This window comes from Stegostoma tigrinum, chromosome 10 (assembly GCF_030684315.1).
Source record: "Stegostoma tigrinum isolate sSteTig4 chromosome 10, sSteTig4.hap1, whole genome shotgun sequence".
NCBI lineage: Eukaryota > Metazoa > Chordata > Chondrichthyes > Orectolobiformes > Stegostomatidae > Stegostoma > Stegostoma tigrinum.
The window spans coordinates 48,136,839-48,150,171 of NC_081363.1; the positions used below are offsets into that span (position 1 = coordinate 48,136,839).

Sequence of the window (13,333 nt, forward strand, 5' to 3'; positions counted from 1 at the left end):
GACGAGCCCTAAACTTAGGTTATAAGCTCAGTCCCTCTTTTGCTAGATTATTATTTATATTCTCACATGTAATGGTGAGCAAGAAATAGAGTTTTCAAGCCTTTTGTGTCCTAAATGTCTCATTTTAGATTATTTTTCTTTTTTTTTGAACTGGAGCTTTTAGTTTTTAGTTTTTAACTCCTGTTTTTTCTTATTGCTAGAGAAACAAAGTTAATTTGGAGTTGTAATTTCAGCAATTGTAAATATGTTTTATTGCAGAATAGATGAAATGAGGTTTGTAGACTGTGTGGGGTTTTTTCTGTACGTAACATGATTTGAATTATCCATAATGTGGCATGGGATTGTGCAAATTAGTTGAAAGAGACCAGAATATTGGAAGTTTTCATGAATTACCCATTACATGAGAACATTGATCAGTGTAATGACACATTTTGGAATGCTTCAACTTTAGAGATTCTTAATACCAATTCACATTGCACTACTTTTTGTATGCAGGCTTCAGCTTTATGTATGTTGGAACAGATGCAAAAAGGGTGAGTCACCTTGACTGTTCAGTTTAAGCCATCACCATTTTGTTACCCTTGTATGAGTTTATGTCTTTTTAACCAGTCTGCAAGAACGGGATGAAAAAATAAAAACAGTTGAAGAGCTGTTAGAAACTGGACTGATTGAAATGGCAAACAAAACGGCAGAAATTGAGGTATGTTGAGCATTTCAAGTCTTCCATTATAGAAAACAACAAATTTAGCTGTATTTGAGAAGTTTGACTCCTTGATTATCTGAAAGTCCAAAGTTCATGAGTGATTACTTTGAACAATAGTCAGTAGATGAGGTCTCATTATCTGAATTGTGTTCCAGTATTTTAATCCATATCCTTTGCTGTAACTTTTATCCAGTTTTTAAAAGAAACTTAACTGCATTTTAGGCACTTGTTCAAGGCAATATGACCGAGTTGGCTTTGCTGATTGGATGATAGCAAGAAATGTTTTCAGTCACTGAATTGACACCTCTTGTGAATTGGACTAGGTTCATAAGTGTAATGGGGGAGGGGGAGGGGTTGCAATGGTAGAGATAGTGGGAAAACAACTGAGAGGCTAGACCTTCACTATACCAATACATTAAGACCATTTCCAGGCATCTGACTGCTGTTGAAGCCAGCAATAAAAAGGGCAAGTGAAGATAGTTCTGGCTGTTTGTTTGAAATTGCCTTGCAGTGGGGAAAGATATGCTGTTATTGAATAAACAGTTAATACATCTTTATCTGCTGTGTTGAGCAATCTCCTGTTCAAAATAACTTCTAATTGTCCTGAATAGCTTAACTTGACTCTACCTGAGTGAAGAAACTATTTTTTAGCAAAAATACCTTGAGTTTTATTAAGCATAACGCTCTCTAATGGTGCCAGCTTTGGTTCAGTAGTAGGTCTGAAGTCCAAGTCGAAGGATTATTGGTCCTGTCCTGTTGTGGAGCTTTGAATGTTTAGTCCCATCCTGTTTGGACAACAGCCCAGAGTTCTGAAGGAAATAGCTGTGGACATGATTTGAGGCATTGGTGATAATCTTGGAATCAGTGGAGTTAGGGAGGGTCTTGGAGGACTGGAAAATGGTTCATCCAGCACCACTGCTCAAGAAGGGAGGGAGACAGAAGATTGGAAATTATAGGTCAGTTAACCTGTCCGCTGCCTTTGAGATTTTAGAGCTCTTGATAAATGGTAAGATGGGAGGATGGTAAAATAGGACTAAGTTAGTGTGGCTTTGTCAAAAGAGGTTGTGTCTGACGAATGTGTTAAAATTCTTTTGAGGAGGCAGCGAGCAAGTTGGACCCAGTAGCCAGTGGATGTGATTACATTTGGATTTCCAGAAGGCCTTTGACAAGTTGCAGCACCGGAGTTTGCTGAATAAGACAAGAGCCCACTATTAGGGGCAAGGTATTGGCATGGACAGAGGATTAGCTAACAGGTAAAAGTAACAGTGGAGATAAGTGTCTTTTTCAGATGGCAGCTTGTGAATATTAGACAAAATGCTTGAGTGCAGGCTTGTCAAATACCTGCATGAGCTTTTCCTGAAGGTTGGCACAGTGATTAGCCCCACTATCTCAGTACCAGGGACCTAAGTTTGATTCCTTGGGTGACACTGGAGTTTGCATATTCTTCATATGTCTGCATGGGTTTTCTCTGGGTGCTCCAGCTTTCTCCCTTAATCCAAAGATGCACAGGTTAGACAAATTGGTCATGGGTTCTAATCACTCCTCCATGGGGTGGGGGGTGCAGGTGGTTGAGTGAGTCTGGGTTGGATGCTGTCTGGACTGTCGTTGTAGACTGTGGGCTGAATGGCCCTTCCTGCACTGCATTTATGGCTAGTGGAGTTCCACAAGGACCAGGTTTAAGTGCACAACTATTTGCATTACATGCTAACTATCAGCAGGCATAACTCCAGGCACTGTTGCTAAATTTGCAGATGACACAAATACAGGTAAAGGGAGATAGTGTTGAGGAAATGGGGGAGGCTGTATAAGGACTTGAACAGGTTAGGAGAGTGAGCAGTGCAGTGGCATAATGAATACAATGTGGGAAAGTGAGGGGTTATGCACTTCGGCAGGAAAGAAATCAAGATAAGGACTACTTTGTAAACAGGAGAGTCTTCAGAAATCTGAAGTGCAAAGGAACTTGGGAGTCCTAGTTTACACCTTGTTTCATTTGGCAGCTACAAAGGCAAATGCAGTGTCAGCATTTAATTTCAGTGGGGCTGGAATACGAGAGCAGAGATCCACTGCTGAGGCTGAGATGCGCTCTGGTCAGGCCGTGTTTGAAACTGTGAGCAGTTTTGGGTTTTGTATTTAAGAAGGATGTGCTGGTGTCAGGAGGCTTAAAAACATGGTCCTGGGCGAAGGGCTTGTCATGTGATCGGTTAAGGTCTGTACTCTGAGTTGGGAAGGATCTGATTTAAACTTAAAACACTGAGGCTCAGAGTAGGCGTGGAAAAGATATCTTCATAGGACCCGAGGGCACAGCCTCCGTCAAGAGTCATCTGTTTAGAACTGAGATGAGAGGTTTTCTTCAGCCAGAAGGCAGTGAATCTATGAAACTCATACCCTCCGCAGCCTTTTGGGGAAAATACTTTTTTAACTCAGAATATGATAATCAGTGATCCTCTTACTAATCAAGAACCTATGGAGAAGCCAGGAGAAATAAGTTTGTCCAGTCAGGATCGAATGGCAGAACACAGTCTGGGCCAAATGCTGTCATTCTGCTCCTTTTTTTTCTGGGCTTATGGTCATTATCCTTCTGGGAGTATTTTTGTATCTTTACAAGCCCTCAACTTTGAGATGAGGCACTACACAGATCCCACCAACCACTGAAGTGTGTACGGAAGTTCCTGTGATACGGATCAAATATGGGCAGAGCAGTTTGTATTAGCCAAAGGATGTGAGGCATTGGGAAATTGATCCGCCATTAACCTTATTTAATAGCAAACTGGCTGGAGGACCTAATTGGCTCATACTACGTCCTGACCATTTCCAGACAAAAATTTCTTATTGTTGCCCTGCATTTTTAGGAGGGTCACTGAAAAGATTGTTTTATGAAAGATTTCTAATTTTGAGTGCTTTATTTGCCATATGCTGTGGTGCCTCTGCCTTCACTCTTTTATTGGTAAATGAAATAATTAAGCATAGATTCTTTCTCATTCCAAAAACTTGTCTGATTCAAATAATCATGTTCCAAATTAGCAAAACTTCACAATAGTAAGACATTGAAAAATGAAATCAAGTGGTTTGAGGGATGCCACAACACACTTCCTGTAGAGCTTAATCTGACTTGACTGGCAATACATGGCATTGTCAAGTGAAGTGGACTCTCTTTGTTGCATCTTTCTGGGGCTTGTGTGCTGAGTGCACCAGTCGTAGAATAACTTGTTATAATTGAAGGATATCCTTAAAATGTCAGTAGATCCGTATTGGTTGAACCCAGAAATCTGATCATTACTCTGCTGTATTGGATTCTGAAACTGACTAAACCCATGTTTTGTATTTTATACTCCACTTTCAAGAACTTGAGGGAGGAAAATAGAAGTTTAAACCAAGAAATTCAAGAGTTTCAGATGAAAAATGTTGAGCAGGTAAGGCATTGCTGATTTTTGTTTACCAGACAATTTCAAATGAGGCTCACTTCTTGTCAAAATGCATGAAACAGACAAAGTGTCTGTCAGTCTAACATAAATAATCACTTATTCATGCTGTTTCACCTTTTTTATGTATGCAAGATATGTTGCCAATTGTAAATTAATAGACACAAATAAAAACTGCCAGTCATGAACAAATCAATTTTCTCTAGAACCGCACCTGCCTCAAAATAAAGCAATGAAGACACCTGTCTAGTTTCAGCAATTAATTTCTTTCACTACAGCTAGAATTATCATAAATATGCACATAGACTCCCTCAGCGCCTTAACAACTATCTCCCTCTGAGCCAGAAGGCACAAATTCAAGACCCAACTGGTTAAGAGGTCATTGTTATAGCAGTCAGATGTCGGAGCACAGAAAAAGACTTGTAGGCCCATCATTTCTGTGCATATTGTAAATCATCCACCTATTCTAAACTTACTTTCCAGCACTTGTCCCACATCCTTGTGTGCTATGACATTTAAAGTGCTTATCTAAATAGCTGTTCAGTGTCTTGAGGGCTCCTGCCTCTGTTACACTTCTGGTCAATGAATTCTAGGTATCCACAATCCTCGTGAGTAGTGATTATTCCCTCAAAACACTCTAAATTGCCTCTTCATACCTTAAAACTCTGACCCCTGGTCAATGACTTTGCTACCTTGAGAGAAGCTTCTTCCAATCTGTGGCCCTCAACCTTTTGTGCACCTCCATTTTTGCTCTAAGAAAAGCAACCCCAGTCCGACAGCCTCCCTCTAACTTATTCACTCCAGGCCAAGCATGAGCCGAGTGAACCACCTCCGCACCATTTCTAGTACAGTTGCCTTCTTCCTATGGTGTAAACTGTACTCAGTTCTCTGTGGCCTAATCAATGTTATTTGCAGCTTCATTGCAATCCCACTCTTAATGTCTTGCCTAATAAAGGCAAGTATCCCACCTTGTGTACCTGTCTTGCCTCCCAGAGATGTATGGGCATGCACACAAGTTCCCTGTAATTTTTCTGTACTTCCAGGGGTTGACTTAATCAACATTTTATTCTTTTGTTAGTTCTCCCCAAAATATTTCGCATTTCTTTTCAGGATTCACCTCCATTTTACTAGTTAGCCCATCTGACCAGCCTGTCTGTGGTCATGTAGTCTAGGTTTTCCTCCTTGCTATTTACCATGTCACCACTTTTCTTGTCATTTATGTATAGCAAACTGAAAGAAATTACACACCCAAAATGCTGCTGGTTAACTGTATTATCACAATCTCAGATGCTCAAATTGTCAGTTGAGGGTGCAGGCTTCCAGTCTCAAACACCCTTCAATCATATATATATTTTTTATTTGTTTGTTCTTGTCACCAAACCAGTTTTGGATCTAATTTGCCAAATTAGCTTGGATCCATGGACTTTTTGATCCTGAACCAGTCTACCATGTGAAACCCTGTCAAAAGCCTTAGTGAAGATCATGTAAACTAACTCAATTGCACCTAGTTACCTCCTTGAAAAAGCAATCAAATTTGTTTGATATGATCTCCCCTTCACAATTTGTATCAATTCAGAACAGGTTGATTTTTAAAAATATTTCAAATTCATCAGAGCACTTATTATACAGTTGAAATTGTAATAGCTGTTTAGTGGTCAGAATATTTCCTTGGCATTTTTCAGCAGAAAAGAAGCCAAACACTTTATTCAAATGTGCATAGTTACTTGTGACTTAACGTGTAGGTTGTTTGTTTAAAAACTATACTCCTTTATTGGTGTAACATTTTCCTAACATTAGTGAAGTTTACAGTTTCAAAATTTCATACTTGAGTACCACTTATTAATTTATAGGCAAATCTTTGAAAAAGCTCTGCTTCAGATCCAGGATTATCTGTGTGCCTCAGACCTGAGATTTGTTTCAGTATTACAACTAAGTTGTCCTTTTGATATGCAAATATTGTAGTGTTCTTAGTATGAAGATTCCTTGAAAAGCTTCTAACTTTTTTGATAGCAATGTCGCAGAAGTTGGATGTTGGGTGTTAATGGAATATGCTAAAATATGTTGCACTTCGTGTTTCATGATTCTGAACTATTTCCTTCTGTGGTATTTCTGATCCTCTTTATCTGGGATATATCATCTGTATTATTCTTTATCCTCCCAATCTTATCTTCTTGAACCCTACATTTGGTCTGTTGCAGTGTCTAGCCCCAGTACCATCATGCCTCACTTGAGTGACCTTTTTAGATTGGTCTTGATTGGAACTCTTCTGAAATCATTCGTTATTCTTCGTCTATTATGGGGAATCATTTTAGAGAATCTTGCTTTGGCATAAAGAAAGTGTTTCCATGCTGGCTGGAGCAAGTGGTTCTGAGTGCTTTTTCTGGCATTTCATGAATGCTCAAATAATTCACAAACATCCGTTACTGCTGCAATTATGCTTTTGTTTTAAAAGCAGGTTTGCTGTTTTGTCATGTCACGTTCTCTGCTAATATCAAGTAACTATTGAATAAGATCCAGATTGATGTTAGACAAGCCATTTAGCTTTTTAAACTTTCTGAATAAGGATATCTCTTAATATCATTAGTTTTTGTTTTTCCCAATTACTTGCACAGCTTTGACCAGAAAATTCATAGAACAAAAACTGACTTACGATTACTAAAAGGTTCGGAGACCCATTGCGTGAATTTCATCTACTGTCGTATGAAGTGTGAAGCCCCATAGCTATACATGTCCATGGCTAGTCTTTGGTAGTGGGCATTTACAGCAATACGGTACCTGAATCATACCTTGATTGTTGGGATATCCATCATATACTGGTCAATGGGGAGGTGATGGCCTAGTGGTATTATTGCCCAGCTATTAATCCAGACACCATGTAATGCTCGAGGATTACAGGATTAATGAACCAGGATTTGGAAGGCAACTGGAATTTTGGCATTTTTTTTGCAAGGGGAATAGCAAAACACCAAATGCTTGCAATGCTCTGATTTGGAGCAAGAATCGTATCTTGAGTGCTGTGTCAATCTGGCCTTAATGACAATAGGCAAAAAAAATTGACAGCTTAACATGGGAAAGATGTGAAATCATCCACTTTGTCAGGAAGAATAAGAAAGCAGCATATTCAAGTTGAGGGATATTGGGGAACTCCGGATACACGGGGATCTGCTTGCCCTGATACATAAATCAAAGTTTGTAAACATTTATTGTTCAACCATAATTGCCCAAAAATGAGTTGAGTCATTGCCAGTCTGGATTTGCATGTAGGCCAGACTGGGCAAGGACAACAGTTTTCCTTTCCTAAAGGACATTAGTAATCTGCCAAGGTTATGGTCATTAGGCCATATTTTTACTGAAGCCTAATGTCACCTTTTCCCATGGCAGGGATTTGAGCCCTTGTTTCTCATCACATTAACCTGGGGGCTTGGATTGCAAGTCTAGTGACATGACTGTTTTGCCACTGCTTTTCTCAAACCTAAGGTTCCTTCCTTAATCTAATTTGCAGTTCAGCCGAGTCAGCTTTGTCGTCTTGCCTTTTTTATGATTTGTCCTTTTTTTTGGTAAAATAAAATACCAATCTTAACTGCATCTCCCCCCAACCCCACCCCTGGCTTTCATAGTGGCTTTGAAATTTGTCATGTTATAATCCAGGAATTGCTTCATAAATGGGGCAATTCATTAATCTAGTCTCATTGCATTTTATCAACTAGAGTTGTTTGCAGTCTCTGGTTAGCTTTAGAACATGTTCTAACTTATGTATGGTATTGTGGTCGAACCAAGCTTGAGCCTTCCCCTCCAAGTTAGTGCCATTCTGACTTGGAGCTATTTTCCTGCTCCTTCACTGTTACTGGGTCAAATCTTAACTCCTTTTTAACAGCATTGTGTGTATACTTGTACACCGAGGCTTGCAGTTCTTCAGTAAGGTGACTCTGGGCCATATTCTTGAATAGGCAGTAAATCCTGGCATAGTCAGTGATGCCCATGTTTTCATAACAAAACTTGCCTGTTTTTCATTTGTTAAACTAACTGCTCTGTCACTTAAATCTGAATGCCAGATTTCGTTACTGTTCTTGTGCCACACGACTTGGTGATTATTGTATTTGTTGGTGACTTTGTTCTTTTTCACCTGATCTGAACTTTCACCCATTAAATAAGTGAGTTCCCAATTTTTCATAGTTAAACTAAGTTCAGCACAAATGGCAGCTTATTTTTCTGTCATTTATTCACTTGGCAGTGGATGTCCTGCTCGGTATTGATGTTCTCCTCCCTTTCATTTGGGTTTGGTGCCATCTGCAGATTTTGAGGTTTGATTCAAAAGTGCCAAAACATCACTGCAAATTGAGAGAACAGTGCTGAACCTTGTGGGGCAAGGCTGCTCAATTTGTCATGTTCTGAATAATCCAGTTGATTTCTGCACTCTGTCCTAAAACCAGCTGGCGATCCATTCTACCATGTGACCCTTAACTGTCTGTTCTTGGACCTTATTAGTTTATTGCAGGAGATTCTACTGAGCATATGTTTTTTGAAGACCTTTTCAGCGAATTACTACTGTCTACTCTCTCTGTTACATTCAAAAAGTTTAGTGATTGGCCAAACAACTTTCCCTTCTATAATCCATGCTCACTGTTCTTTTATATTTCTAGAAGTTCTATTTTACCCATTAGTATAAATATGAAAAAATTGAAAAGGTATAACATGACTTTCATTAACAGGGGGATTGAGTTTAAGAGTCGTGAGATCTTGTTGCAGCTCTATAAAACTTTGGTTAGACCGCACTTGGAATACTGCGTCCAGTTCTGGGCGCCCTATTATAGGAAAGATGTGGATGCTTTGGAGAGGGTTCAGAGGAGGTTTACCAGGATGCTGCCTGGACTGGAGGGCTTATCTTATGAAGAGAGGTTGACTGAGCTCGGTCTCTTTTCATTGGAGAAAAGGAGGAGGAGAGGGGACCTAATTGAGGTATACAAGATAATGAGAGGCATAGATAGAGTCGATAGCCAGAGACTATTTCCCAGGGCAGAAATGGCTAGCACGAGGGGTCATAGTTTTAAGCTGGTTGGTGGAAAGTATAGAGGGGATGTCAGAGGCAGGTTCTTTACGCAGAGAGTTGTGAGAGCATGGAATGCGTTGCCAGCAGCAGTTGTGGAAGCAAGGTCATTGGGGTCATTTAAGAGACTGCTGGACATGCATATGGTCACAGAAATTTGAGGGTGCATCCATGAGGATCAATGGTCGGCACAACATTGTGGGCTGAAGGGCCTGTTCTGTGCTGTACTGTTCTATGTTCTATGTTCTATGTTCTATGACCATTGAGTTAATGACTAGAATAGTAGAAAGTGAGAGCTCTGAGAGAGATCTCATTGTACTGGTCCAACTGTTGATTTTTGAGACCCAAATATTGTGCAAGTTTAAATTTGAATTTTGTAATGTTATCTGATAGTAAAAATACAGTTACTTCATTTCTCCTTTTGAAAAGTTATCCTATTTCATGGTCACAAATATCACCAAAGTGCTTCTCTACCAATTAAGTACTTAGGAAGTGAGGTCACTGTTGTAATTTAGGAAAGGCACCAGCTAATTTATGTTGGCAAATTACTTCCAAGCAACAGTGTGGTGATGATTTAAGTTTTCTTGGTGATTTTAAGAGATCAGTATTGGCTGAGGCACCTTGATAGCTTCCTGCTTTTCTTTTAAAAATTGTGTTCTGGGATCCTTTACATTCTCAGCAGGCTGGCTTGTTCTCTGTTTAATGGAAATGTGGTACTTCCCTCCAGTGTGATCTTGTTTTTCCACACTCCAGCCATGGATTGAGATTTGAATCCAGAATCTTGTGATCAGAGGAATGAGTTACCAACTGAGACATGGCTGTCATGCCATTGCAGTTATATTTTCTTGATATAGATCAAGAAATACTTGTTACTTTCTGTATTTTTAAAATTTAGTGACTTTAGTTGAATAACATATTTGCCCAGGATGTTATCTAGAATGTTTCACCATTAAGTAATGCAACTTTTGTTTTGGTCTTTGAACCTATTTAGGTTGCTTCTAAATCCATGGTAGCAGAACTTCAGAAAATGTAAGTATTAAATAATTGAGTGATCATAATATATTTCAGTGTCTAATTTTTACATGCATTAATACTGATTTCTTCAACTATAGAATTAATGAGAAGAATGAAAAAATTAACTTCATTGAAAGTCTGTTGGAGTCAAAGTTATGTACAATAGAAAGTAATGAGAAAATAATACAGGTACTGTTTTATCTCCGTTTATTTGTAAAGTGACTTGAACAAAGTGCTTGAAGTTGCCACAATGCTGATTCCTCACTTCTTCCTTCCATCTACTCCAAACAGTTGTCTTTTCAAGAGCCTAACAGTCTGTTGCCATTGCATTGTTTGTTTCCATCGCGTGTCAAGCTTTCCTCTTCAATTTTCTTCCTGGCAATCCCATCTCCACTATTGCTGTCGCTATTTTCTCTTTCTGCAATGAGTTGCCACGTTATTTCAGCCTCCTCTGTTGCTTTTTTTAAAATTACTTTGACCATTTTCACTGATCTCCCATTTCCACCCCCCCCCCCACCCCCCTCCAAACAAAATTGTGGTCACGCAACTAGACTATTATGATTCCAAGTTAGATCTTAATTGTTTCAACGCCCTTCCTCGAGGCGCATTATATTTTTGCATGTTCCATATACTTAATTCTATGAAGTATACAAAATAATTTTCATAGGCAGTGGTTTTCTATCTGACTATTTCAGATACTAGTTTTGTTCTTACTGGGTACATGTCCATTGTTTTCCTGTGGTGACTGAAGTCTTTTTCTGTGTATCAGCTTCTTAAAGTTGCCATTTTGTTTTCCAATCATTAGTTCTGCATGGCATTCCTAAATTTTTAATTGATTTGCCAACACATTATTAGTCTGTCTTGGTAACCTGTGCCCAAATTGCTATTTTAGGGCAAACATATTGCTGGTAACCTTACAGATATCACTTTCTACCACTTCGTGATTTGTTTCTCGAAATGATAATCACATTGCTTTTCATCAATCTTTGTCCTTCTTATCTTATTAACTTTGATCTCCACCAAGGTAATATGGTACCAACTGAGTAATTTGTTGGACTATTATGTCCCAAATGCCCCAGCAATCCAGGCTTGGAATTTTCCTGACTACTTGGATCTGTCAATGTTCTTTAACTACAAGAACTATTGTAGCAGGCAAAAATTGTTGATGGCTGTAATAAATTAATGCTCAGCATAACAGTAACACTGACATAAATAAGCTTGCTAATGCTTTGTTGCAAAACTCAACCATTTCAAAACATAACCGTGTGCTCAAGTGACAACGTTCTTGTCTCTAAGCATTTTCTAATCTGCTAGTCTGCACTTCCATTAGCCTGGGCTGTACTATTATAAGGTTTTGATTTTAGTTTTGACCTGCCTTTTTATGGCTTGTTTTCCTTTTTTAGTGGAGTGTTTTCCAATGAAACACAATTAAGTCAAGTATGCTTCACTTGCTGCTTCATGTCAATACTTTGAAACACTGGGCTGTAGGATTGAACAGGTTTCTCCATCCTTTTTTGTTCATTGTCATTACTCTGCACACTCATCTGAGCACCAGCATCTCATTCTTGTGATCTTATTGACTAGGTGTTGGCTGTGTATTACAGATCTCAACTGTCTGCAAAATTCTTTCTTTTGGTTTTAGCAGTCTGTTGTTTCACACGATGGTTGGAGTATTTGGATAAAGTGTAATCATCCAAGTTCATTTTGGTGAATTTTGATTTCTATACTTGCCTCTTTTTGCCATGAATGACATTAATCACTGCATTCCTGCAGCCTGCAAGGTTACAGGAATAGGGTAGGGGTGGATCTGGGTGGTATGCTCTTCAGTGGGTCATTGTGGACTTGAGGGGCCAAATGGTCTGTTTTCATATTGTAGGGATTCTGACTCAGGAAGTTTTTATGTTCATGTAATTTCTTATGTGATTTGAATTTTATCAATTATTGGTTTTACAGCACAATATTTCTAAAATGTGTTTTTATCTTCAAAGGATTTACAAAGGGAAAAGGAGTTGCTCAGTGAGCAAGCAGAAAATGCTCAACAGGTAATGAATTGTCGCAATTTTTTAGCTCTAATGCAGATTTCTAATGAATTGAATAATGGAAGAGTCATAATTCATTCATTTTACATAATTGAACTGGCTTTGCCTACCAGCACACTTCCTTTTTCTCACTCAGGCAGATTGTCTGTCTGTAATGATTATTATATGAATGTAAAGTTGCATGAGTCTCCATAATGAGATTGAAGCTCTGAATTTTAATGCAACTCCATTCTGAATCCATAGGTTTCTACTGCACCTAAACTGGATGATCTTGAGAAAGTGTAAGTATTTGCCAGTATATTGACATTTTAATGAAGTACGTCCTTCCACTGACTTCTCTCTCCATTTTTAATTAAAGAATTAGTATGCAAGAACAAGAAATGACTTCTTTGAAAGCTGTTTTAGTGGACAGTAGAGAAGCAGCTGCTAGCAAGATGCGTGAAATTCAGGTAACCAAATCAGTTATGGCAGAACTTCTAACAATCTAATTTGACCCTTCTATGAAAAAGAAACAAAGTGGATTAAAAAGTGCTTCGTTCTCCATTTAAACAAATGGATAGTCTGTCTGACAAGGATAGTGGCTTTCTTAACTTGCATGGGATGAAGTGAGACCACCATAGCATGTTATGCCTCTTTCAGAGAATCTGACCATCATACTGAAATTGAGAATTTGCATCACATCTGTGACACCTCTTATGGCACTTCATTGCATTGCCTTATCACATTGACTTCAAACTTTATATTGTTCCATTCTGTATTGATTTTAAAAATCAGTTGCTGTCTTGATTCTTGGGATGTTGGACAGTTGAGAAACCATACAACTTACTTAAATTCTTAACTGGATATTTTAAAATCAAGATTTGGTGCTTCTAATTTTTTAGTACAACTTTTTCTAAATAAAACTTTGCTTTGACAGTCTTTGACATGCTGTAAACTTAGTGTCTTGCTTAAAAACGCTTCATACAAATTTCAAACAAATTTTAACTTGGTATTCATATACTTCAGAAATTTTGGTCAATTTATAGTGTTCAGTGATTTGTATATGGATGCCATTCAGAGTTCAGGCATCAAATTTCTCTGACTTTGATTTGTGCTCATGAAAAGCACTTCAAAA

The 13,333-nt window shown here is 38.5% G+C and overlaps 1 protein-coding gene across 4 annotated transcripts in view; it reads left to right on the forward strand.

The window, feature by feature from the left end:
* ktn1 (kinectin 1) overlaps positions 1-13,333 on the forward strand; it is a 130,221-nt gene that overhangs the window by 67,702 nt on the left and 49,186 nt on the right. For all 4 annotated transcript variants that reach the window (XM_048537215.2, XM_048537218.2, XM_048537219.2 and 1 more), the window contains 8 exons: positions 496-533; positions 610-700; positions 4,045-4,113; positions 10,158-10,195; positions 10,279-10,369; positions 12,169-12,222; positions 12,463-12,500; positions 12,578-12,668. In XM_048537215.2, the coding sequence (XP_048393172.2) occupies positions 496-533; positions 610-700; positions 4,045-4,113; positions 10,158-10,195; positions 10,279-10,369; positions 12,169-12,222; positions 12,463-12,500; positions 12,578-12,668 (510 nt within the window). The remainder of the gene's footprint in view (positions 1-495; positions 534-609; positions 701-4,044; positions 4,114-10,157; positions 10,196-10,278; positions 10,370-12,168; positions 12,223-12,462; positions 12,501-12,577; positions 12,669-13,333) is intronic.